The following is a 23,474-nucleotide window of genomic DNA, read 5'->3' as shown; positions in this document are numbered from 1 at the left end:
TTCTTATAACATGAATGTAAAAGTTACGGTGACGTGACAGGATGATACATTTACTTCAGAAATTCAGAAACAGTTCGGTTAATGGTCGTCAGGCTTTTGTCATGTTGTATTTACATTTCAAAGTAAACTGAGTAAAAATAAAAAAATTATTACTGATGGGGTGCGGATTAATTTCCCGGCTTATTTATTCGGATTGTGATAAATGAACACACTAAATCCTGTTTGTTGCGGACCATTTCTCCATTTTTTGCATAACGATTTCTAATTATTTCGGGTTCATTTCTGATTAAGTTTATAATGATGGAATCCTTTAACGATTATTAATAAAAAACAAACGTACCCCGACCACATTATTCGAACACTTAATTTATCTTTAAACTTACGCCAAAGGGAAATTTACTTTACCACAGGGAAATACTTACCAAAGAAATCACCGGTGCTATTGTGACTAAACAAGAAGCAAACTCACCATCAACGCTGAATTAACCAACGATGACGACGACGTTGACTGTAATCGACGAACGATATTTGCTCTAATATATTCACTCAATAAATAAAAACAACTAATAAACTCGACAAAAACAATTAACAATAAATAAAAATGGATTTTTTAAAGATAACACTAGATTAGATACAAAAAAAGCGTGAAACGAACTAATTGATGCCGACTTTCCCTCAGATCCTTAACCTGTAAGGGGTGCGCTATCCTCGTTTCTGGTCAACCCCATCGCTCCATCCTTTTCTCTTGACGATTTTGGTGACAATTTACATGGTAACTCAGATAACGACGCTGACAATCGGGTCTTTAGGCGACACACATACGCAATTCATTTACTCGCTGACAAAGAATATTCAACAACTGACTGATTGCGATGGGCCTTTGGCCCTGTGGACTTTATAGCGGCAGTTTTTCCAAACCTGCTCCCCATGGTGCATCGGTAGTAAGGAGGCTTGTCAAATCACCGCCGAATCTCCATGTTGGTAGTGTCTTCGTTAAAAAGTAGATTAGCTTTTATTAACATTAAGAGCATAGTCCTTAAAGACCCAGGTATCCCAGTCGACCTAGCCAACTCAGCGCAATTCTGATCGAGATGTGCAAAACGCAAACAGAAACACATATATATATATATATATATATATATATATATATATATATATATATATATATATATATATATATCTAAGTAACGATATACTTCGTTACAAGTTTTTTGACAGGCATAATTTGGATTTTTTGCGGAATAATTTTATAGAACTGCCGGATTGATATACCAGATTTGTCTCTTCATCCGGACTATTTTTGCACTATTATAGATCATTTACTATAAGTCTAATCATATTTAACCCTTCGTCTGTGAACGTCAACATGCAGGTAAGCAAAACATATTTTTGGTTTCATCGGGTTTTTGAATAACTAATGTTGCAGAATAAGGGGAAATTTTTAATTCATTACATATTAAATAATGATTTATTAATTAACCCAAGAACTTATACCTTCCCAGTATTTCCCTAAAAAACAAATAATTTTCTTTTTGAAATCTTCATTTAAGAAAATATAGAAATATTGAAACAGCATCCGCAAATATTAAGCACAATTGGTTTTGGCAAATAGAAAATCATTTTAGGCAGAAAAATTGAGTAGAATATTGGAAAAAGATGACCTTGACCTAATTAGAAAATAATAGAAAGACTTAGTTGAGAATTTAAAAATATAAAAAAAGATCAATAAATTTATTTATTAGGCCTGTAGATTTACCTAAAACTTAATAAAAGGTCAGGAATGGCCTCGTCTTTAAATATTTATATATTTTCTATGCACAAATCTGCGAATAAATTTCAGGAACGGTTTTAAAACATTTTTACAGGTAAGGTACATATATCATCTCATTCATCTCCTCAACAGCAAATGCTTATGAAGTTAATCGGATGAGGAGTAAGAATTTTCTCTAAATTTAAATTGGTCTAGATTTGATTGTCAGAATTATCTTATGGTATAATTCTCACTACACCTAATTTGTATTTAATTAAAGTATTTACCCTAAACTTTACTTAATCTAATCTTCAATTAACTTAATCGTCATTTCTACTGTCCAAAATAAAAACTTAGCATGTTGCTTTTCCATAAGTTTGAAAGTCTACAGGCCTGACCAGATGATTGTCACCCTTACGAAAAAGGAACTTGGTTTTTATTTTGGATAGTAGATTTGAACTGACTTTCATTTGGATTAATCTTTCTGTAACTTAATTCTTATTTAACCTAACTTTCACTTGACCTAGTTTTGATGTGACTTAAACCCCATTCGACCGAATTATTATTTGCGACAATTTTTAATTGGAGTATTTCTTATATGGCCTAATCTCCATTTAATATAATTCAAATATGGCCAAATGTTTATCTATCCTAATTCTTATTTATCCTAATCTGTAACTTAATTATTATTTATTTCTATTTTGCTAGTTAAAGATGAAGCGATGTAAGAATCACAGAAATCTATATACTACTGGAACGTACACTGCAGTATATAGCCGCTGTCCACAGAGAAAAGAAAGGTAGTGAGAGAGAAATGACCCCAAACGTAGTCTGTTGCACATCCGTTTTCCACTTACAGGTTTAAATGGGCAGTGCTTGTTCCAGTAGTATATATGTTACTGCAAAAACAAATAATCAAAAGTTTCTTAATAGCTTAAATTCATTGCTTGCCGGTAATTAGTATCCGTACAGACTTTTCTTTTTAATGCAGGATGTTTATATTATTCCTACTACAAAATGATAACATAAAATATCATCATTCTAATAGTAGGAATTAATCTAATTTCTCCTCTTCCCTCCTCTGCATGATCCCTATTAAAAATTTGGATCCGGTATTTCCTCTGCGTCATCTACAGGAGCATCGCAGTACATACATCTTTCATCTCTTCTTATTTTAAACCGATGCAGGTTCAGGCCAAAAAATAACGTGAGCTGAAAACGCTTGTGTCAGGTCGTGTGTCCACCTTCCTTTTGCCTCCAATCCAAACTGAAGATGATCTTTACAACGTGATGAGAAAGGATAACTTAGAAAAAAATGAACGATGCAAGTGTAAGTACATTCCCTACCGAAAGAGAGGTACTGGAATGGTACTGAATTGGACATGGCTTCAGTTCCACTTCAGTACCACTACCTGATAACCCATAAGAAGACATTTTTAAAGTACTTTAACAATAGTTTAAAAGGTGTGTTCGAACAGCAAAACGTCTCTCATGATATCCGTGTAAAACAGCAAAAAAAAACATAATAGTTTGTAGAAAATTTCAGTTAAGTTTGGAAATTATATTGCAATCCCTCCTTGAACAATAGACTCCAAGGTCCTTTGTTGAAGGATTACAATTTTAACCCGAGTTTTATTGCTTAAAAAATTTGTAATTTTAACAACTCAACTTTAAAAAATATATATTGAGATTCATTAAAATTTCTAGATTATGAATATCTAAAATTTATCATAAAATAATTACATTTAAAAAAGTTATAATTTATCTCGTATACCTTAAGTTTGATAAAAAAATGGACATCATTTTTTAATTTAGCTGCCAAAGGAAATATCATATGCATAATAATGTATGAAAATAATATAAATCCATGAAAAACAAATATAATATTGAAATAAATATAAAGTTTTAGTTTAAACATATTGAAAAAGCTAGTCGCTTTTCACTTTTATGAGGGTATTAACGGTAACTCGACCCTTTTCGCAGGTAAATTTCCCAGTTCCATTTCAGTACCAAAATGCACCAAATTAGTACTGAGTTGGTACTGAGATCTCAGTTCCAATTTCCCAGTACCAATCCAGTACCACCCTTCCGGTAGGGTTAGCAAAAGACTCTATTGGTTATAGACAAGAAAATTTATTATTTCTGCTAGACAAGAAGCAGTAGCTAAAGACTACAAAAACAGTCAGAAAAAAATGAAAACTATTTCAAATAAAATTCATGAAGTTATTGAAGTTGGATACAAAATGACAATCCCAATTCCAGGCGTATGTAAGGCGAAGATTGACTTAAGGAATTTTATTGAAGTGGCCTTGCAATTGCACAAAGTCGTGCAATACTAAAAGATGTTTATGTAAAAAATGCCTTCTATGCAACTCAAAATGTCATCGGAGTTCAACATGTTGCAATATGCTTTCGAAATGTCAATGTTCATATGTGAATTGATCAGTTCACAATATCTTCTTACAACCGAAATTTTTGGAAAATTACTAGAAAGTTACTAAACATTCACTAGATTTCGTTGAAGTGTGACCAGCCAAATGTTTCTACATGCATGCATAGTGCATACATGAGATAGTGTGACCTAATGCATTAGATGATTGAGCAAACAGTCTAAGTATCTAGATGTCGTTCAATAATTCCTTTTTTACTGTAGAAAATATTTCAGAAAAAAATCCCGTATGTACCCAAAAAATAGTCCAACATAAGTGGCTAGGAAGTGATTAAATATTTGTTCTGTTATGCTCCTGGCGGGCTTCTTTGAAAATATATCTTCGACTAAATTTAATATTCTATCTACAGCTTGGCCGCATCATTGATTAGTTTGGAAAATTTAATAATTTCTTTTTTTTCTTGTTAAGAAAGGTACACCTGTTGTAACTTTTTAAAAAATCGATTTTTTTGCATTTTCTTAAATTACACGTTTTTAGAAGTGTGTTTGTAAATTTTTCTTCTGATCCGGTGAAAAATAAATGATATATACAGTACAATGCGGAGGCGCGCCAGATAGCTACAGACCAAGGAGCAGCAACACCTAACGCCAATAATACTAGGGCTTCCCCTTTTATCCTCTTCTTCGGAAGAGGAGAATTGGAAGAATTGTTATATGGTCCAGGAATTGATGTTTCATTGTAAAATCAAAAAAATCTCTTCTAGACAAAAAAGTAAGTTGAAACTTTAAATGTGCCATTTTGTTAAATATGTATATTTTTTTAATCTTTCGATTGAAAACAGGACAATTTTATAAGAAATGTAAATTAATTTTTATTTTTGCATTTTAGATTAACTACACTTGCGGAATTCTGATCACCGGATTTCATGTTTTTCCCGAAGCCGTTATTCCGTTAGCTCATTATACCTAAAACTTTCGATAAAAAAAAATTTGTTGTTGTTAATTAAAGTTCTAAAAATGTACTTTTAGGTAATAAATAATATTTAAAAAAACATTCATGGTTTATTAAGAAAACATTTTTGAAAAAGACCTTTTTCGCGTTATAACTGGTGTACTTCCTTTAAAAAAAAATATTTATATATATATATATATATATATTATATCAATATCGAAACAAAACAATATTTAGGAATGCTTTTAGATCTGAATCTGTTCCCTGAACGTAATATTAAAACAATTCGACTTATCTATGTAACGACAGAAAATACCACATTAAAAAGTTAATTTTAAATTATTGGACTAATTTTGTCTTATATAAAATTATAGATATCAGTGGACAGCTGGAAACGCAGGAACTCATTTCTGGCATGCACATACTGGTTTACAAAAGATGGATGGACTTTATGGAAGTGTTATTGTCAGACAACCACCAAGCAAAGATCCAAATAGTAATCTTTACGATTATGATCTAACGACACACGTTTTGTTAATAAGCGATTGGATGCACGAAGATGCTGCTGAAAGATATCCTGGTAGACTAGCTGTCAATGTTGGCCAAGACCCTGAAACAGTTCTTATTAATGGAAAAGGACAGTTTAGAGTAAGCATTAATCTATACCTAAACAATTTTTTTCGTTTAAGTCATATTACACTACACCTAAAAAAAATAATTAAGCGTACTTAAAACTCTAAACATTTCAACTTATTGTGAGTTTATTGTCTTAACATTATCGTGCGAAGATTCATAATATCGTGCAATTCAAATTTGAGCTCATTTTAACAGAAAAATAATTAACTAACTAGAATTCCACTAAACTATTAATTGAATTTTTTTAAGATTCAGAGCAATTATATTCTACGATAATTTAAAAGGAACCATTATGGTTAAAAGTGGAAGGTAATTGACATTAGCGCTTGTAGTAGTTAGCCATATGAATTATGATGGCAATGTAGTAAAAGAAATACTTTTGTCCAAACTTATCAATGAAGTTTTTTTCAGGATCCCAATACAGGTTTCATGACAAATACACCGTTGGAAGTTTTTACAATTACAGCAGGAAGACGTTATCGTTTCCGTCTTATTAATTCTTTTGGTTCCGTTTGTCCAGCACAAATTACATTCCAAGGTCACACCTTGACTTTAATAGCTACAGATGGTGAACCAGTCCATCCTGTTGCAGTGAACACTATTATTTCATTTTCTGGTAAGTTTAAATGTATCGCGGGATATTTTCGATCCAATTTTTTTATTGTACTTTACAGTAGTGTTACGTCTCAAAAATAGAGAAATAACTAAACAAACAAAATTTATATTTACTTCGCCCGCTTTTGGTTGAAAATTTAGAAATGAAAACAAAAGTTACCTTTGTGATAAGTAATACTTGTAAACCTACTCAGTCAATATTCGTTCGATGCTCAAGCAACACGTTTAAGAATTGTTAGAATTAGAGTCATTAGAAGAATTGTTTCTAAATAAAATGTTGCAAAAAAGAAAAAGATACACTGAGAGAAGAAAAGCACAGAATCGGTACTGTGACAAACGCCGGCCGTGTAAAATGGGTGTCAGTATCCGTTCTTTAGTTTTGTTCAGTTGGTGTCGTTCATAGTTCAGATACTAAGCTCTAGCAGCGCGGCAGCAGTGTGAACTAAGTTATACGGAATCTGTCTCATAGCGACCGACAGATACTGTACTTCTGAACAGTTCCAAATCTGTGTACAGTATCTATACTCAAGCCGAGCACAACATCCATTTCACATTTTAGTACGGCATCTATCTCATACATTTAAATTACGAAGAGACTGTAGAAACTGAAGAAGACGATTAACGAGATGACCCAATGATTTCTACTAACGATGCTTTTCGTCATTTATCTGAATTGAAATTTACTTCCTGTACACTAATGACACCACAGGACTGCAATTAACATCAAATGCAGAAATGCACTTAGAACGTAATAATGCCGTAATTCCTAAAAAGCAAACTTCGATTTTTATTTTTGTAAATGATGCAATTAAATTTCAAATTTGACTTTTTTTATTCTTTATACATGTGTTATTTTAAAACCTCCCAATAGCGGACACCTCCGCTAACGGACGATTTCATCTTTCACGGTCGGTGTCCGCTATTGGGAGATTTCACTGCATAATTGAAATATAGGCTTCAGTGATATACTCAGGTCCGGAGTCTAGTTGACTGTGACGAAACAAAAATTAGAAGAAAATAGAGTAAAAGGAAAGGAGTAAAAATATTCGCCAAGGATTGTAGTAAAGTAAAATTGAATCCTCGAGAACTTGAATGGTTTTCTTCCAAACTATTGATGGAGAACTTCTTCTCGTACGTAGTACAAAGAAAATTCTTTTAAGTCCAAACGAATATAAATTTGGACAGAGAAACAGTACTTGGAAACTTAGAAAATTCGTATGTGATGATGCGCTAGTAAATCTGAACTGACTTCTATTGGCATATGTGGTCATTTTTATACAGGATTTTCACAAAAGGTGAAAAAATTCTCAGGTGTGGGTTGCATCTGTTCCACCCTCTCAAAAAAGAGTGACCATCTGAACCTCATTTGGTATTTTTTGAAAATACAGAATTTGTTAGAAATGTATTTTTTTGTATTAATAAAAAGTAAGCTTGTTACAGTATTACAGCTGCAATGTTAAATAAATGAAGTATATAAAAACGTTACGGTGACGTGACAGTAATACCAAATAATACTTAAAATTATTAAGTAATATTTTTTTGTTTATTCTAGGTGAACGATACGATTTTATTATTAATGCGGACCAAGCAGTTGGAGCTTACTGGATTCAACTTCGTGGACTTGGAGAGTGTGGAATTAAAAGAGCACAACAATTGGGAATTCTACGATACGCAAGAGGTCCATATCAACCGACATCACAACCTCCAACCTATGACTTAGGTCTACCTCAAGGAATTGTAAGTTATTCCCATTTTTGCTAAAATTAAAAAAATCGTTAAACCTGAATTGGTAAGTTTAAATTGATACGTTATAGGTTCTTAATCCTTTGGATGCAATTTGCAACCAACCACGAGAAGATGCTATTTGTATTAATCAACTGAAAAATGCTCATCATATTGATAAAGGAATTCTTCAACCTAGACCAGATGTTAAAATTTTCTTACCTTTCCGCTTTTTGTTCTACAGACCCGAAGAAGTATTCCAACCTAATACATACAATCGATATTTAGGTAATGTTGTCTAATTTAATAAATTTGTTTTCGTACATGATTTTATTAACAAAAAAATGCATTTTTTCAGTCGCTCCATCGGGTGATCATGTCATATCTCTTGTCGATGAGATTTCATTTACCTTCCCACCAGCTCCACCAATTTCTCAAATCGACGATATTCCACCAGAACAATTTTGTAATGGAGACAATAGACCAGCTGACTGTGGTGCCAATTGCATGTGCACACATAAAGTTGATATTCCCTACAATGCAATTGTTGAAGTTGTTCTTGTTGATGAAGGTTTGTAGTTTTGCAAAACTGATTTAATTTTCAATTTCACCACAAAGAAGTATACTTTAAGAACTGAATTTCTAGAAAAATTCAACGCAATATTTCCTTCCCGACATTTTTTTACTTGTACCAACATTTCCTAAAGTTCGCATTGTTTTTTCAATTTTTTACGGCGAACTTGAGGAAATGATAATGAAATATCTAATATTGGGTATGAGTATTGTAAATTAAAAATTATATAATTACAATGTTTTAAATATTACAGTTCAGCAGCCAAATTTATCACATCCATTCCATTTGCATGGTTATGCTTTTAATGTAATCGGAATGGGTCGATCACCAGATAGAAATGTGAAAAAAATCAATTTAAAACATGCTCTCGATCTTGATAGACGAGGTCTTTTACATCGTGAATTCAATCTTCCTCCTGCAAAGGACACAATAGCAGTTCCTAATAACGGATATGTTGTCTTCCGTTTCCGTGCGGATAATCCAGGTAATGTTTTTCTTAATATAATAATAGAATGTGACGGAAAAATATTTCTTAACGTTATTTTGAGAAATAAATGATCAAATATCCTAGGATAAGGGTAAAAAGTCAATAGTTCGCTCCTGCGACCTTACAGCGATCTTAGCGCCAACAGTTCGATATATTGGCGCATTACCAAAAATCATTGGGTCCTTTCCTCACTCTTTGTCTGTACGTCATATTATGTTTGTGGAGTATATTTCCTGTATGAATTTGTATTTTATACATCATTATATTCGTTAATTATTCTGATCAATCAAATATTTGACTATTGTATTGGAAGATCGACATTTATTTGGAAATATTTTCTTACGAGGAAGTGATAAATCTGCATAACCCTTGATATCCAAGGCAGATACATGGAGCCCGGTGCTCTTAGATTATGTGGGGATGACCGTTCTTGTTCATGTTGACCCACTAAAAACCACACCCCTTGGCTGGACTAATCCTCACTACGGAACTGCAGTCAAGCTTTAAACTTCGTAGGTGAAGGTCCCTGGGATCTCGCTAACGCGACCATTGTCGTTATTGATCTTTCTGGCCTATTTATTCTTCGTTCGTGCAAGAGCCTTCTTGGACTCATCAAGGGCCGTCCTGAAGACTCAGTTGCCTTCGATATGACTAGTGTTCGCTTTATCACCATACTTTTCTCTACATAAGAAGTAGCTTGGGCTTCTACTGCATTTTGCAAACTTATGATCGACTTCACCGCACTTGAAGCACGCAGACGACCTGTCCGCTGCCTTACAAACTCTTTCTATGTGGCTGTACGCCAGCCACCGGTTACACCAAACAGCCATCACTCTTTTTTTGATTAGGCAACACATAAAGCCAATCCTCATGCGACCCACCTTCTCCAGCCTATCCATCTTCTGTGGCTTGGTTACTACAACCGCGAGCTTCATTCTGGAGTACTTCTGCTTACGCCTGTTGGACCTCTTCTTCCTGGGTTAGGCAATCCAGGTCACGGATCTCCAGTATGACCTGTCGATCCACAGTCTGCACCTTCCCCATGCTTCCAACCGCTTTGGTGACATCAGCCGTGAATGTCTCCTTATTGGAGTATCCTCCAACTTTAATCAGGAGATCTTCTCTTGTAGTAGGCCTAGAGCCAACAACTTGCGTGTGACTGACGTCCGGATTCACCTCCTTCCGAAGTTTGCTCTGTACGTCGGCATACGTTGTTCCAGTTGTGATTGGGATAACCATTGTAGATCCACTCGTCGCTTTCTCCTTTTTGGATTTCTTAGGATTTTGGGTTACCGTCACCTTCGCAATGTTTTTGACAAAAAGCGCTTTCTCTTGCCTTCTCTTCTTCGCCTAGGCGTTATCCCTCTCCGGACTGCCACAGATTTTTCTTCGTTTCTGCGCGCCGAAGCCGCTTCTCTGGGATACGCTCTTTTTTTGTTTCGCTCTTCTCGGTTCACCTCAGCATTGCCTATAGCGCCACTCAAGTAGCCATCCATCTCCATTATCTGTTAGGGCGCACTTTGCCTTCGTCTCACTGACAAGATCCTGAAGAGTCTCAAGTCCGTTCTTAATAGTTATGTTGACATTCTTCTGGACTTCGCAAGACTTTATCATCTTGACGATTTCCTCTTCGATCCTCTAAAGACACTCAGCTTCCTACTGTCTAAACTTTAAACACTTCACGCGCTCTTCTTCAATTGTCTCGTTGTCTAGATCAGACGGAATCAAACTTCTTCCGCTGCTGACACTCAAAACACTTGAAGCGCTTTCTCTTCTACTTCCAAGTCTTTTCAAACGGACCTGGGGAACCTTAAAAAACTGGGGGTCTCCATGGTCCACTCTCCTTGTGGCATTGAATGCTGCAGTACCCATGGTGTCCAATACTGCAGCACTGTTGTCACTGGATTTCGACGCTGGGAAGTCAACTTTTTAGAAATATTTTATTTGATTGTTTGATCATATTATTAAAGAAAGAGTCTATATTTGATCATATAGATCTCATCCAAGTAAGTGATTAATATATCTCTTTTATTTTATCTTTGTAATAAATTTGTATTCCTGGAAGTTGCTTAATCTTTTATTTTTATGTTTTGTATTTATGGATTCACAAACTTCCCTCCCTGTGATATTTAAAGTCTTTTGTTAATTTTAATTAATAAATTAACTGGAGTCCGCGTGCAATTTATATCTTTATTTTATTGTCAAATAGTGCACCAGCATCGCGCTGGGTGTGGAAAATTTTTTATGTATTTCTTGGAAATTTTGATCATTTATTCTTATTTAATTATTTTTCTTTAAAATAGAAATTTTTCCGTCTCAAGAATATATGTTTAAAAAATACAAATTGGATTGGGCCAAAAAAATTTTAAATCACTCTTCTCAAAAGCGTTTATTAACAGTACCGAAAACGGAAGCTAATTTAAAATATATATTTTCATTCTATTTATTTTTGTCTAAATAAAAATTAACGATATTATTATAATTATTTCAGGATATTGGCTTTTCCATTGTCATTTTCTCTTCCACATCGTCATTGGTATGAATTTAATTCTACATGTTGGAACGCATGCCGATTTGCCTCCAGTTCCACCAAATTTCCCAACTTGTGGTGATCATTTGCCTCCAATCACACCGCCACTTCCCATTGAGTCTTCCTATAAATGATCTCAACAATAAGTTCATAATAAACCGATAAATTAAATGCTAATTTAACGGTCGATAAGAACTTAACAATCACAGCATATATTGATAATGCCATTCTCAATTTCATCGTGAAGATCATTTAAAATTGTAATTCGACAAAATTATAATCTTCATTTAATATATGTATCCCACCTCATTGATTTGTAAAAATATTTATATGTAATGTTTACATTACAAAAAAAGAAATTTGAAAATTTACAAACAAGAATTCATAATATTTTTCATTTACAGATGTATGGCCTTCAGAAATTTATAGTCTAGTAATATGAAAATAATTGAAACAAAAAAAAACACAAAATTGTCATAATCATTTATGAAAATTATTTTAGATCAATTTTTTTAATTTTTAAATCACAATTTTATTTTAAGTAGGGAAATAGTCTAGTATATGACTTTCAAAGTTAACTAGACAAACTATATTTTATTTTCAGGTCACATGTTTTAAAAAACAAATTTTGAGTTGCAAAATAAATATTTGTGACTTTATAGTACCCGGTATAAAGGTTTAAATAGAGAAGAATTAAATAAAATCAAAATATTTAATTCTTTTTAATAGGCGAATTCTCTATTGAGAGCCCGTTTTCATCGTGTGGATAAATTTAATCTTTCGAGAGGTTAAAGACAGTAGATATATTCTGCGTCTGCGCAGAATGTATATAGCTTATGCGCAGACGCAGAATATATCTACAGCCTTTAACCTCTCGGAAGATTAAATTTATCCACACGATGAAACCCGGCTCTTAGTAAAAAGATTTTAATTAATAAATAGACTACCAAACTAACTCCCTTTAATTTTTATATATATATGGACTTTTGAATTTAATGCTGACAAATAATTATTTTCTTTTAATCACCTTTAATTTTACAAGTAACAATATTTTTGAATTATTATAAAATGCAACATTTGTCGAAAAAAAATATGCTAGATCGACTTTATAACATTGGACATTAGAAAAAATTATATAAGCATCTTAAGGTGTCAATATATAAGATTGCATTTCACTCATATTAAATTTATTTTTAAAAAATGTATTAAAAAGGAATAGACTGATTAAATTTTTTTTGAAATTGGAAAATTCTCCTATTGAATGGGATTCGGATTATAAATTCTTTTCTATTACTCTGCTGTTACTGGGTACCAAAAATGTTGCATAGAACATTTTAAAACTGAATCATTTTCAGTTATCGATTGTAGATTTTTTGTAATGATATTAATTTAGTTACTTACAGCGAGTAAAAAAAAATTCTTTTTTTCTGTACAGTAGACTCTCGTTAATCCGAAACATATTAGATTAGTCTGTGTGGGATTATCGTCTGGATATTATCGGAAAAATAATTGTAAATGAAATTTCTATTAGATAAGTCGAATTCCTTTAAAAATTAAATTTTTTTTTCACAAATTTTTCTCCCAATTTTTTTTTTCTATATAAAATGTAACATTTTGATAAAAGGGAGAACTTGTTTTAAATACGTAAAATTTCACTGGATGTGATATTTGAAAAATGAAAGTTTTATCCCTAAAAATAAACACCAGATTACTAGATGAGCCGCCGAAGCGTAGTATTGGATTAGCGTGCCTACTGCATTTTCCCAAAATGGCGAAAAAAAGTATGATCTACATATTGTCAACAGCATTTAATTCAAATTATTTCTGTCATGACAAAGCAAGATTTAAAAATATTTATTGCCAAATTAAAGATATTTCTCTTGCTTTATTTAATGAAATATATATATATATATATTATATATGTCGAGAAATAATTTGTTACTTGACGATTTTGTTATTAATTAAATAGAAATATTTTTTTATTGTAAATTAGGTATTTTTTTTCGTCTCGAATCAAATTATTTCTTGAAATTTTTTTTTCTTTTATAGAAAATATTAAATTTATAGGTGGAATGTATTTTCAAAAATGGTTCAAATTATTTGAATTTGATTCATTTTGTTTATATGTATATGTAAATTCAAAATAATTAAATACCTTATATATGATTTAAATATTGATGCTTATATACTATATATTTTGTAAGTATTTAATTATTGCTTATTAAATCCATTAATAATAAATGTGTTTTAAAAGTTAATTAATATTTATTGTGTTTACCGATTACATTTACATGAAACTAATAAATATATTCATTTGAGCTTTTGTCTTATCAATTTTTATAATTAAATTATCTTCTAATTATTCAAAAAATGGTTTTAATAAATTATAATTAAATAAAATGAAAATTTCTTTTCTCAATTGGTTTTGTCTCAATTTATGTCATAATTGACCTATGGTGCTATATTTTATGAATAATTGTTATTAGAATTACAAACAATTACAAAAGCAATTTCAAAATCATCTAATCAGGGCAAATATATACTAACGAAACTAACGTATTAGTTAAAAATGTATTAGGAGTGATGTAAATAATTTTGTATGTAGAATAGTCATTGCGTTGAAAAATATATTGCGAGCCATCACATCATAACATTGAAAACAAATTTTAAAAAAATGAATCGATAGATTTAAATATATTAACAAACACTTTTTATATATGAAAAAAAATTATACAAAAATAATTAATTTTTTTTTCATTAATTAATTCGACGAATGACAAGAGTTATTGTTGTAAAATATATTTAATAAAATAATATTTTTGTTACTTATACTATAAATAAGTATATTTTCTTCCATTTTAATTTTGTATACTAAATTCTTTATTTAATGGAAAAATATTCTCTTTTTGATAATTAGTATTTTTTCTTATTTAATAAATTATTAAACATTTATTTTGAAATATATAAGATTCCTATATCTAAAATTTTTATTATTCCTAATGAAATTTATTATTTAATTCATATTGGTGTTTTTTCTTTTTCAGCTTTTCACTTCAAACCTGGAGGCGAGTTCCTCCACTTCTACCGAATTTTAAGTGGAATTGTATATTTTTAAACTTTACAAACAATGAAAACAATGAAACTCTAACAATATGCAATTTAACTAAATTGAATTTAAACTAAAATTTCGACATTAAAAATTTCGGTGAGAGTTTTAAAATTGAATTAGAATTTTTTTAAAAAATAAATTGCTTAAGCTTTTTTCAAATCCAGTATTGTTATTCTTGGTAGACCTTGTCGTGGTGGTGGGGCTTTTCACTAAAGAACAACCAATAACCAGGGTATGACGTATAATTTATATACAGTAACAAAAATACCTAATTAACAATTTTCAATCGAATTTAATTTTTACAAAATTGTCTACCTTATTGTATATGCTATTCGATTTTGATTTTTTGAAAAACTAACAACGAATTCGTGATCAGCGATTATAAATTTATTATATAAATAATATAAAATTGAAGTTAAATTTGAAAAAATTAAATAATTATAAATTTTCAAAAATTTATAACTTTCGAGATTTGTATTAAAGATATGAAAAAATCAATGTTAGGAAAAAATTATAAATTGTTATAAACAAATTATATAAACAAATTTTAATTTTAGATAATTACTTTCATCGATTTTAATGGAAATAGTGACCCAGAGGTTTTTGGCATCGCTGATCACGAATTCGATGTTAGTTTTTCAAAAAATCAAAATCGAATAGCATATCCAATAAGGTAAACAATTTTGTAATAATTAAATTCGATTGAAAATTGTTATTTAGGTATTTTTGTTACTGTATATAAATTATACGTCAGTCTTTTTAAAAATTTTAAATGTCTTCTAAGAAAACTTTTTTAAGCGAATCCAATGAATTTTTAAAAATTCGTTCGTGATATTGGATCCGCCATTTTGAATTTTGAAAGACTAACATCGAATTCGTGATTAGCGACCACAAAAACCCCCGAGTAACCAGATTCAAGCGAATTTAAGCGATTTTTAAAATTTTTGTCCGCCATATTGGATCCGCCATTTTGAATTTTGAAAAACTGACATCGAATTCGTGGTCAGCGACCCCAAAAACCCCCGAATAACCAGATTCAAGCGAATTTAAGCGATTTTTAAAATTTTTGTCCGCCATATTGGATCAGCCATTTTGAATTTTGAAAAACTGACATCGAATTCGTGATCAGCGACCCCGAAAACCCCCGAGTAATCAGTTTCATTTAAGTTAATTGAAATAAATAATCACTTAATTCAAATTCACAAAATTTTCTGAAACATTAAATCTTTTAAATTTAACATATGATTTAATTGTTGTTATAAGAATACTAATTTATTTATTATATTAAAGATGATTTAAAGCGAGAAGCATTTAACTGAGAAACACTTACTTCCCCTTTGCGCAGAGTCACTGAAGGGGGCAGGTCTCGCCGTGTCGCATCTCCAAAAGGTTTAAGTGTGAAACGCGCATAATGCTTCGGCTGAATCCCTCATCGGTTCCGACCGTCAAGCGCCTGGCGTGGGGGTAAAAAGGGAAGCGCATCGAGCCTTCTGAATGTGATGAGTGGTAGCACTGGGAGGACCGCACATAGCGCCATTCACTCAAAGGTTGATGATGAGGCGATAGAGGAAACGAGAGAGGTTTGCTCTAGACTTCGAAGTGAGGAATCGTCGTGTCTCGACAAAATAAATACTGTCAACAGGACCGTAAAGGATAACCTTAAAATAATCCAAGCCCTGGGGACTGAGGCAAAGAAGAAGCATGTTGTGGCTGACGAGTCGGACTTCGACTTGTTGTGCGTTCATAGCGATGCGGTAGTTAACCGCAAGGACCGTAATGAAGAGAAGGAACGACGCTTTAACCGCAGGCTTAAAAGCGCTGTTAAGGAAGCGCAAGAAGGAGGAGAGAGGGTGACATCGCCTAAATGTTTAACGTGCAGAAACTCCCTGTACAGGTATACAAGCACGGTCCCCCATGAGACACGGGGTCAAGAGTTAATGCCTGACCAGCACCGATGACGCAGAATTTCTTCCAGTCAACTGCCAGTTGACAATGCGACCGACCTAAGTCACGATTTCCACTCTTGGTAAGAGCCGGGACCTTTCTAATCCAGACACGTCCCGTGGTACCATTTTACTAAGGTATGAGTACCACTTTCCAGTATCCGGGGAACCGGAGGCCATACTGGCGGTCGGTTACCGTTTAAATACGACAACATGCACCACATATATGCCAAGACCAACCGGAAGGTAGTGATTTCCGAAAAACTCGGAACTACTTCAGGTCAAGGCAAGCGGCAACACGTGCCGAAGCCACCATCCTTTACCATTAGCCTATTGGAACATCACGATTGAACCATTCGGCATTTTGGGATGCTTATTGACCAATGTTACACAGGTTTGTTAATTGTTGGCAGCGGCGAGATTGATGCCAGAAAAACTCTAAAGCAAACCTCCTAAGACAATAACAGTTGCAAGTATAACACAGACAACCGTCCTCTAGCATTACCATTACGGGAGTTCACTATCATCACCGTGGCTTTTGGGACGCATTCTCAATTATCCGACTCGCACGGATCGCATTGAGGACGGATGAACAAATATTTGCCTTGCATGAACGCCTCTGCACTGCCAGCCCCTAGCCTCCAATGGCAACGCAAGAAAACGCGGCGGATGTACCGCAGTCTAAATGTCCAGGATCACAAAATGGTGACAAGAGGATCCACTATGCTGATCCGAGTGGGTCAAGAATCGACGTATGCTGACGTTTTGGGTAACCTTCATAAAGAGGTCAACTCGGACATCAGCCACACTAAAGTTGTAGCGACAAGAGCTACGAGGGGAGACATGATTAAAAGTGGATCGAAGAGTTACGCTCGAGATCGGCGACTTGGATTGCCTTACCCAGGTAGCAGAAGTCCAACAAGTGTTGGCAGAAATGCTCGGAAAGCCTGGAAGCATGAAGGTGACGGTCTTAGGATCCAACCGTCGAGGAATGAAGCTCGCTGTTGTAGTCACCAACCGAGAAGAAGCGGACAGGGTGGAGAAATTGGATCTTGTAAAGGTTGGATTTATGTGTTGCCCAATTAAAAGAAGGTTAATGCTCGTGAGGTGTTATCGATGCCTGGGGTACGGGCATATAGAGAGAAATTGTCAGGAGGACAGATCGGCTGCGTGCTTTAGGTGCAGAGAAGCCGGTCATAAGTCCTCTGACTGTTCAAAGAGCCCAAGTTGCTTCCTATGTAAAAAAAGTTTTGGCAATAAGGTGTCAATCATCCATGTTGCCGGCAGCGGAGGATGCGGAGTCTTCAGGACAGCCCTGGAGGAAGCGAAGAAGACTCTCGCAAGAATAAAAAATCCTCGTGGCCTCTCGAAGCCTTTATAATCTTGGTTATGAAATAAAAGAACACGGTGGTCTAGAAGCAGTCACAGGTATGACAAAAATGGGTATAAAAAGTACAAAGTGGGTTTTGTTCGTGACTATTTCTAGTTTAAAAATTCGTTCAGACCAAAATCCTAGAGCCCCCTATTCTCAAGATATCGTCATTTACGTTTTTTCAATCTTCTTGCGCAAAGTCAAGCGAAAAGCGAACGCCTTTCTTACTTAAATATTTATGTTTTTATTATTTTTATTCAATCTTAAACGTATATTTATTATTAAAAAAATAATAGTAAGTAAAAAAATAAGCTGTTAAATGACAATATTAAACCGTAAAGGATTGAAGTGAAAATAAAATATCAATACCCCGTAAAAAACTTTCGAATTTAGATCAATATTGAATGTTAAGTTGAATTCTGCATAAACAAAATCATGTAATCATATGAAGTTAGTCGTTTTTCAATAGATTCAACGTTTGACATTTTTAATTTGTCAATATAACCTTTGCTTTCAACTGCAACTATCTTTCAAAATAAGTAAATCTGTTTCTATTACTTTATTAAATTTTTATTAATGTTTTATTAATCTATTATAAATCATGGAATTTTATTATTATAATCTTGCATAAAATATTTTATTATTAAATAGATTATAGAGGGGATAAAGGACTCCTAAGAAGGTTTGACGGTTTTTAGTGGGTCGGGCTGGTAGTAGTTTGCCAGCTTATTTTGTTTTTTCTCCTTTTTTAGCAACCCTACATAACCTTGGCATGCGGAAGCCGAGGTATCTGTAATTATAATTCAAAAATGGAAATGATCGTAAAAAGGTAACATTTGAATAATTGGATAAATTAATTTATATGAATTTATTTATTACAAACATATTTTATTTTAAAGCACATTCATTTCTTAATTAAATTTTTTTATATTATATACATTCATCTAGAACAATATGTCAAAAGTACAAAATTTCAATTTTAATTTAATCTTAATTTTTTAATTAATAAAATCGAGTTAATTAAGTTAATTAATCAATTAACTGATTCAAATAATAATTATCAGAATAAAACATTAGTTTTTATCCATGACGAAGTTTAAGTTTACTTCGGTTTCTGAAAGAAAAAAAATTATACCACTATATTTAACAATAAAATACATTTCATTAATATTTTATAAACATCATATGTAAAATTTTAAGGTCCTTTGTGCGAAGTACCTTAGAGATTAACTTTTTAGTCATTTATTTTATTTTCTGAATTTATTTAAATTTAAATAAAGATTAGGATACAAATAAAAATTCCAAGTTAAAATATCAAAAAAATTAACTCCAAAATATATTTTTTCTAAAACGTAAAATTTCCAAAGTAAAAAAATTCAAAAAAAAATAGCAGTAAAGTAAAGACAAAATAATAAATAATATTTAAATTTTCTTGAAACTGAAATTGTGATATATAAAAATTCTTTTGACTGAAGAATTTGACATTTAAAATTTTTGTTGCATGACATTTTTTTAACTAATAATTTTAATAAATGAAATTTACTAAAAATAAAATTTATCATTAAATTAATTAATTCTTTCAACTAAAATTTCTGTCATTTATAAAATTTATGTTTCTGAAAATGTAATTCTTAATAATTCATTTTGTAAAAATAATAATTTTGGAATTTTTGCATTGGTACTTTTATTTTGGAATTTTTACCTCTTTAGCAACTCTTTAAGTTATGTGGACCTCGATAACAGATTTGCAAGCTTTATACAAAATAAAAAAATGAAGTAAAATTATATACCTGTTGAATTCGTAGAGATTGATCTAAAGCATGAGGCAATAAAGGACGTACGCTATTAACTTCCATTGTTGTTAAATTATCTAATCTAGCATGCTGTCCTTCCCTTGTTATAAAAGTATGAACAGAGGTTCTTAATTTTGCCATTCTTAAATCCCATATATCCTGAAATTTTTTTAAAAAACAATTTCACTTTGTAATGAAATTTAAATCTTAAATTTAAGGAATTAGAATAATATGTACAGATGAATTTAACAACCAGTGGGTTTTCAATTATTTATAATTAATAATATAATAATATATAATAATTAAGAGCGTAATTTACAGATTTTAAATTCAAAAAATGAGATATTTAAAAAAAAATTTATCGATACAGAAAATAAATATACAAACGCATTTTTTTTAAATAAGTTAATTTTGTTATTTTTATCAAGTTTAAAAAATTTTAAATATCTGTAATTAAAAATTTCAATTGAAAATCTCCTGAAATTCAATTATTTCCAAAATTTTTTAATCAAAACTTTTCTAAATTAAATTATATTTAAAAATCTTCTGAAATTCAATTATTTCATAAATTTTCATATAAAATTAATTAGGAGGTTTTAGTATGAATAAAACGATAACATTCGGACCATTGTTGTTTTAAAAAAAGTTTACTCCATCGTTTTGAAATCTAAATTGATTTCCTCTTCAGGGAGTCTACCAAAATTACAATAAATTTTCAAATAAACAAATACAATAAATATTAAAAATAAAATAAACTACAATATCTAATAAATTAAATTTTAATAAACTAAAATTATAAATTAAATTTACTATAAAATTAATTAAATAAAATAAATTATTAATTTTAAATAATTGAAGTAATAATTGAAAAGGAAAATTAAAATTATAAATTACGTACCTACCAATTAAATGAATCTATTAAAAAAACATGTAATAAATAAACAAACACACAAACAATAAATAATTAGATAAATAATCACAATAATTGATAAAAAAAATAAAATCGATACATAAGTAAAATAAAATAAGTATGCTTTTTGCAACATCAATTTTGAAACTGAACTCCAACAACTATCGACTTCTTACAATAAATTTTGCAAATTATTAGAAAAAAAATTTTAAATCATTTCATACGACACATCAAAATTTTTTAAATCTTTTATTTTATTTAAATTATTGTATCCTGCTTTTTTAATAAAATACATTTCAGCAAATAATCGCTTTTTTAGATTTGGTTCAACATGCAAAATCTCAAATTCATCCCATTTTATAAAATAATTAATTATCCTCTAAAATTAATTTTGGGTTTTTCAATAATATTTTAATCAAATTCTCGGAAAATTCAATTATTCAAAACAATTTCCGAAATTCTGAATTCAAATAATGTGCATAAATCAGACTTGAAAAATTTTCTTTTTTTTTAATGTAACTAACTTATTTTTGAAAAATTCTGAAACTGAATTGAAATCTTGAAAATTTGTCTCAGTTTAATTCGGTGGTTAAAAAAAAATTGTTGAAAGTATTTCTGTGAAACATTCTTATTGAGGAATTAATAAATTTGATTTAATTTCTAATAATAAATTGTTAATAATAATAAAATATTTATCAACTAATTGAAAATGTCAAAAATTATAATTTTAGTAGCATTTTTAGAAATTTTTTTCCAATACACAATTCCCCTTTAAATTTGTACCTTTTTTCTAATACTGTAAGCAATTTTTTTTTCATTTATTTCTCTAATTGTTATTAAACATACCTTTACTGCCGTTCTTAAATTATCAGCATCGGGTATATCATCATTAAATGAACCAAGAAGTATTTGTGCTTGTTCCATGTAGTGATTGCTTGGCATTTGTGTAAACGAACTGAGAAAGCAAAAAATATGTTAATTTTTCTATTAAATATTTAAGAAAATTCCAATTATTAATGATTTTTTTTTTGCTAATTTTTTTATCTTCGAAAATAATTGGTAATTGATTTTATTCTACAACAAAAACTGACTAAAATACATAATTCTTAAAATTATTTGAGGGGAACAAAAATTCCAGATTATGGTAGGGGAATAGTGTCAGGGTTGGACACTTGGCTTTTTTTAAATAAGAACACTAGCGCCACCTGTGTGCGTACGTGACGAATCTTCTAGTAGTGTAACCTAACTTTTTGTGGCATTACATTTTTGGAGAATCAAAAGTAGCGTCTCCTGTGACTTCGGTGCAATCGAAGAGACAAAAAAAGTTTTGTTTGACTTGTGAATAAACCTAAAAAATGTGTAAAAAAGCAAGAATTCGGCAAGGTAAGCTTATTGAATGTATTGTGGGGTACATAATTTAAGAAGAAAAAAAGTGAAAAATTGAATCGCGACACATGTCTGGTTATGGTTAGCACAATTCGAAAATGATGCTTCTAGTTAGGGTTGGACACCCATATTAATTATGAATTTGACACAATTTATAAATAAATTTTATTTTATTGATATTTCAGTGCAAAATTGTGCCAAAGATATTAGAAAAATAATACTTGTATAAATTTTGTTCATCATTTCATTAAGTTATTTGGAACAATAAAGCGTTATTTTTTGTAATTTGAGTTCATTCCTTTTTTAAACCCATGAAGCTTTAGAATTTGTAAACAATAAGTAAAGATAAACATGAAAAAATAAGAATAAAAAACATTACAAATGTTATTTTACGTTTTTACCAATAATGCGTTTCGATTTTCAAAAAGTGTCCAACCCTGCCTAGATTTTTTTTTTAAAATGTTTATAACTTTTTTAATTTTGGACCAATCAATTTACGGTCCACAGCAAAAGTGTTCCTCTTTTGTAGATCTTTCCACCCATATACCACAATTGACTGAATTTATCTAAACAAAATATTTATAAACAAAAAACCAAAACTGTGTCCAACCCTGACACTATTCCCCTATTTATTTGATTTTTACACGATATTTTTTGTTGTAAAAGTGACTAAAATTTTTGAACTGTTTTTTATCTTACTTTCAGGACTCGCAAATTTTAAATATAAATAGGTATAAAAATAAAAAAAAAGTATCCCATCAATTATTTTTGATTGTATAATAAAAAACACATTTCAATTAAGTCCAAAAACGTTAAAAAACTTAATTTTTTATAAATATATGTGCGATTCCAGGTGAGATTTTGACTTTTTCGGAGTAGGTTAACCGATTGAAATGAAACTTTGGAATTTTGTTATATATAGTAAGACTAATCTTTAACGTAAATTTCAGCTTAAAATATTTGTTAGTTTACGAGATTTGCAATAAAAACAAAAAATTTTAAACTGCAATATTTTCCGTTCTAATAGTCAGATTGAGGTCTACTTTTTTTTAAAATGTCAAGGAAAATGAGAGGAATAAATCTCTTTCAGAAATTTTATTTATAATTTTACAACTAAAAAAATTATGAATTTTCCGCACATAACAGACATAGTCTATGTTATTCTGAACATTTTCCAAAAGGTTTTTTTAAAAAATATTCAAAATTGTGCTTTTCACATACCTGAGAAGTTTGCGTGTCATGCGCCATGATTTGTGACGTCACGAAGGTTCAAATGCTCTTAAATAATAATTGAATAAATTTCACG

General features: G+C 30.9%; 2 protein-coding genes across 3 annotated transcripts in view; one reads left to right on the top strand and one right to left on the bottom strand.

Annotated features, from left to right (window-relative positions):
• The window catches only part of LOC127287257 (uncharacterized), a 46,506-nt gene extending 32,010 nt beyond the window's left edge, over nt 1-14,496 (top strand). For both annotated transcript variants that reach the window (XM_051314091.1, XM_051314090.1), the window contains 7 exons: nt 5,466-5,739; nt 6,139-6,343; nt 7,895-8,079; nt 8,157-8,352; nt 8,423-8,635; nt 8,892-9,122; nt 11,617-14,496. In XM_051314091.1, the coding sequence (XP_051170048.1) occupies nt 5,466-5,739; nt 6,139-6,343; nt 7,895-8,079; nt 8,157-8,352; nt 8,423-8,635; nt 8,892-9,122; nt 11,617-11,789 (1,477 nt within the window). In that variant the 3' untranslated portion in view covers nt 11,790-14,496. The remainder of the gene's footprint in view (nt 1-5,465; nt 5,740-6,138; nt 6,344-7,894; nt 8,080-8,156; nt 8,353-8,422; nt 8,636-8,891; nt 9,123-11,616) is intronic.
• A 4,436-nt stretch (nt 14,497-18,932) lies between these two features.
• Nucleotides 18,933-23,474, bottom strand: part of LOC127287278 (probable DNA replication complex GINS protein PSF2) — a 30,879-nt gene continuing 26,337 nt past the window's right edge. The window contains exons 2-4 of the mRNA XM_051314119.1: nt 21,629-21,737; nt 19,870-20,031; nt 18,933-19,193 (exon numbers count right to left, since the gene is read on the bottom strand). Coding sequence (XP_051170076.1) covers nt 19,182-19,193; nt 19,870-20,031; nt 21,629-21,737 — 283 coding nt within the window. The 3' untranslated portion in view covers nt 18,933-19,181. The remainder of the gene's footprint in view (nt 19,194-19,869; nt 20,032-21,628; nt 21,738-23,474) is intronic.

The sequence above is a fragment of the Leptopilina boulardi genome, unplaced genomic scaffold (assembly GCF_019393585.1).
Source record: "Leptopilina boulardi isolate dan_hultmark-lab unplaced genomic scaffold, ZJU_Lbou_2.1 LbouV2_368, whole genome shotgun sequence".
Taxonomy (NCBI): Eukaryota; Metazoa; Arthropoda; class Insecta; order Hymenoptera; family Figitidae; genus Leptopilina; species Leptopilina boulardi.
The sequence above is the reverse complement of the archived record's forward strand: the minus strand, read 5'-3'. Positions and strand labels throughout refer to the sequence as shown.